This window comes from Aquarana catesbeiana, linkage group LG02, assembly GCF_042186555.1.
Source record: "Aquarana catesbeiana isolate 2022-GZ linkage group LG02, ASM4218655v1, whole genome shotgun sequence".
Taxonomy (NCBI): Eukaryota; Metazoa; Chordata; class Amphibia; order Anura; family Ranidae; genus Aquarana; species Aquarana catesbeiana.
This window is the reverse complement of record NC_133325.1, coordinates 362,521,055-362,525,557: the sequence shown is the minus strand read 5'-3', so window position 1 is coordinate 362,525,557 and position 4,503 is coordinate 362,521,055. Positions and strand designations below refer to the sequence as shown.

Genomic DNA, 4,503 nt, shown 5'->3' with positions numbered 1-4,503 from the left:
TTTTAAATGTATTATATTTATTATAAATTTGATTATTTGTTTCATAAATATATTTACATACACACACATATTCCATAGGTACACAGTTTGATGTAATGTTGTGTTTACGTGACAAAAGGCAGAATGTTATAATTAACTGGACTCTGCCGCCAGTGATAATAGAATGGCTTTTGCCGTATTTTCAAAGAGTGCGGCTCGATTCTGCTGCTCCCCTTTCTTCACCCAGTGTCCGTAGATCCTGAACGCACAAGCATCGATCATCTTCCGTATCGGCTTAATTGCATATGGGTCCCTTGCTACAATTTCTTTAGTAACAGGTTTCACTTTACGATAGTAGTGGTAAATCCGCACAGAGGCCAAAACTGTTAGGCAGACCACCTACAAAGACAAACGTATGAATCGTTTATATGCATTTATTTGTGTATATCTTTTATATCATTTGAAAGGCATAGGCAATGGAAAACCACTGTCCAGAAATATCTGAACACACTGCAGTTTCTCCTGTATTTGTAAAATCCTCAGAGTTTATCATAGCGAAAAATATTTAAGATATACCTGTTTTTGAAGGTAACCTACTTTTCTATGAACAATTGCACTCCTCTGTAGCATTTCAGCTGCGGGGATACCCAATAGTCAGGGGTTGTTAATGTTTTAGGTTTTCATTTATATTCACTTCTTTCTGTGAATCAAGTTTGATTTGGTATCTGTGGCCCCCTGTCTGTGAAGATGTGCCATGTTTTCTGGAACATCTAGACTCAGATTCATGGCTGTATATCTGCTGAAAGAGATCATCTAAGGCACTGCTGCCTTTTACTGCTCATCTCCTGAAGATTTGAATATGGAAAATAGTTATCCATACTTACCCTAATTTCCTTTCCTGGAGGCTCATCATTTCACCCTACTCATGAGTCAGCTCCACCCCCTGACCCCACAGGACAAACACCTGCCAAATAGCAAAATAAAAGGAGGGACTCTCCTCACCTTAATGTTCCTATAAACCAGGGATATGCAATTAGCAGACCTCCAGCTGTTGCAGAACTACAAGTCCCATGAGGTATAGCAAGACTCTGACAGCCACAAGCATGACACCCAGAGGCATGATGGGACTTGTAGTTTTGCAACAGCTGGAGGTTCCGTTAATTGCATATCTGCTATAAACCATGGAACACCTATGAGGGGAATCCTAGGCTGACATGATGAGCCTCCAGGGAAGAAAGATTCCGGTAAGTATGGATACCAATTTTCCATATTCCTGGCATTAGTCATGTCAGCCTACTCATGGGAAATAGCTGGCATAAAAAGGTGGGGCAGAAACAAAACAAAAAAAATAAAGACACCAGAGCTAAATGTATGCAAAAGAATCTATTAAATCAAACAGACAGCAGAAGCAATCAGTGATGAGCCCATAGGCCACTTCTAGCCAGTAATGGTGGATGAAGGTTGTAGGTGACTCATTACAGACCACATCCCCTGGCACCTTGGCATAACTTGCTCGCAAAGCTGCTGGTACCCTTGTAGAGTGTGCCAAAATCTCCACTAGAAGGGAAAGACCCAAATCCACATACGTATTAATGACTTGAACTATCCATGAGGAAATGATCCTTGGCGAGGCTGCCTGTTTGAACTTTTAGGAAAGACAAATAGATTATCCGACATCCTGAGATTCTCTGTGCAGATATATAGTAGTAACACAAGTAGGTCAAGTCCAGCCCAAACCTCCTAGGCCACACTGTCCACTGTTGGAGGAAGTGAAGGAAGTACAGCTTTCTAATTCAGATGAAATTGCAAACAGACCTTTGGAAGAAAAAAAAGAAATGGACGCAAAACCAACTTATCCTGGAAAATCTCGTACAAAGGAGGCCTGATGAAAAATGCATGGATTTCCGAGACGTGTCTGGCTTCCGTTAACAATACCCTCTTTGGACTGGTTCACACCACAATTTCTGTGTTCCAGATGCATTATTGCATTGGCATTTACATGTTTTTGATGCATTTTCAATGTGTTCCAGTGCAATTTTTTTCCTCTTTTTCTATTTTGACACTTTTTTATTTTGACATATTGCTGCATTCTAGAAGTGTTCCATGAAGAAAAAATGCAGTAGATTCCACTTTTGTTCACTGCACTGCTGTGAACTAGGGCCATTGAAACACATGCATGGAAAACACTGTGCATTACTTTTTGATGCAGATTAAAAACACACTGGACTGCATTAACCCAGCAGGGCTGAATGAAAAAAACCTGACAGCTCAGAAGGAGTCCCTGTACTAACTATCCTACATTAGTACAGCAATCTCCCTGCTGTTCTATTGTGTTCTGACAGCGGGACAGCCCCCGCCGAATGGCCGGCTTCTGTCAGACCGACTGCAGTACACACAGGCCCAATGTCAGCCGGTTTCTATTGAACCAGCTGATGCCTCTCGACATTCTGCCCATGTGTAATAGGCTTAAGTGTCATCCAGAACAATGGGATATCTTCATCAGGCCAAAAGGGATCTTTCTTTACAATCTTCAGAACAAAAGGTCTACTGCTGTTATAAAATGTGTTATAAAAAGGTCCTCCGCCAATTACACCTCAGTCAGAGCTGAAAGCGCAGACACCTGCACTCTGATAGTACTATAGTTGAATCCTTTGTTCAGAGCAGATTGCAAACAAAAAAACATCAGTTTAAGAGGGAGATTTAGGATTGAACTGCTGCCACTTCAAAGAACTTCCTCCATACCCTGTAGTATGTAGCATTAATGGAAAGATTGTTCAGAGTTCGCGGGACATCCTCCATTACCATCAACTGGGCCAACCTGTGCCTCTCGGTAGCCAGGCTGTCAAACAGACGTGTCACAAGGAATGCCTTGTCTTAGCCTAGTGCTTTTCTCCTTTCCGATCTTTCCGCTCGCAAGCAAGCATACAGCTATTAAATACTCTCTTTTTAACTCGGTTTCCGGTAGCAATGGCATCCTGAAGGCACTCCCCTACCTGGAGTCTGATCTTCGTGGCTCTGATTCTGGTCTCAGAGAGTTCATGGCAAAAAAAAAAAATAAATAAATCTGAGGCTTGAATATAAATTTGGTAAAAAAGAAAAAAAATCAGCCATGCACCTGCCCAGCACTGCATTCTCCTGTTAACCTGTGGCTAGCTGCAACTTTTCTCTAGTCTCCTAACAGCCTCCACCCAACTCGGTACCAAGACTCCTTTGAGAGGGAGAGGGCACTCCCTCGGAGGGTGAAACCTACCTCACAGCACCTGCTTCTGGTGTCCTGTAACCCAGGAAATGTCTCAGCAGAAGTGACGTCATGACGCTGAAGGCTTAATTGGAGCCATTTTGAGTAAGGGCAGACAGGGCAGCAGACAGCTCCTGGGAACTGGAGCAAGCACAGGAGCACAGAGTGCAAAGATCCTCCGAGACTTCACAACATGCACCATTTAGGCAGCACCATCTGCCCAGGCACAATGGCACTCCTGCTATGGGGGATTTACCTCTGGCAAAAGAATAATCTACCTGGAGAAGCTGAAACAGGTGGGAAGGTAGGGAATCTTCAATCTTTCATTTTCACGAAATCCAAAGCAGAAAAGGTTGTCCCGAGCGAGGACAAAAAAGGAACATTAAGCTGAGGGGAGTCCAACCTTTTATTTTGGCAGAAGGTTGTCATGTAGGGTCAGAGGGGTGGACCTATACTATGAGCAAGCTCACATGATTAGCCCCAGGAAATATCATGTTGCTATAAAGATATAAACAACTGCGCTGTCTGCTGTTCAACCCCAACATTAAAGTGAAGGTGATATTATGAAACAATGTTGCTACAAGAGTATCAATGTTAAATAGTAACAACCGGTGCATATACGATAAAATGACATGAAAAAAAAATCAACACAAGAAAAATGGTCCTAAACAAAGATCTATATGGTGCACTCTAATAAATGGTGATAGTGACACACTCAAGTATGTTAAAGTGTTACTAAACCCACAACAGTAAAATCAGTCTGTATATGCAGCATAGCATGCTTGTTATACTTACTGTGGAACTTAAGGGGTTAATCCTCTGCATTGTGTAAAAGGGCTGTTTTATCCCGTATGTATAGATCCTCCCTTTCTGCACGGTCTATCTGGGGAAGGCCAGATAACACAGGCAGAGTAGCCGACCTGCACATGCTCAGTTGTGTCTTGTATGCTGGAGAGAACATTTACTTGTTCTCAGAGCTAGCCAGGTCACATGATATTGATCACACATGTGGGCGTGTATACAGGCTGTAGTGAAAATCTCCTCCTTCCTGAACTCTCAGCACTGGAGAAACTGTGCAGTTTATCATGTAACCGTGGTATACAGATCATCCAAAAAGGTATATAGTGGCAGTATTTTAATGTGAAAAGAAGATTTATAAGCTTTGGGCACTGTGGGGGGGGGATTCTGAACTATTTTCTTATTACTGGGTTTAGTAACACTTTAATGTCCAAATAAAGGTCCAAACTATGGTGCAGTTTTGGAAATGATGGATTGGTCTCAATCAA

General features: G+C 42.3%; 1 protein-coding gene across 5 annotated transcripts in view; it reads right to left on the bottom strand.

The window, feature by feature from the left end:
• Positions 1–37: 37 nt before the first annotated feature.
• Positions 38–4,503, bottom strand: part of PHKG1 (phosphorylase kinase catalytic subunit gamma 1) — a 41,199-nt gene continuing 36,733 nt past the window's right edge. For 2 of the 5 annotated variants that reach the window (XM_073615067.1, XM_073615068.1), the window contains exon 10: positions 38–378. In XM_073615067.1, coding sequence (XP_073471168.1) covers positions 133–378 — 246 coding nt within the window. In that variant the 3' untranslated portion in view covers positions 38–132. The remainder of the gene's footprint in view (positions 379–4,503) is intronic. The other 3 variants (XM_073615065.1, XM_073615066.1, XM_073615064.1) reach the window with 2 other exon arrangements.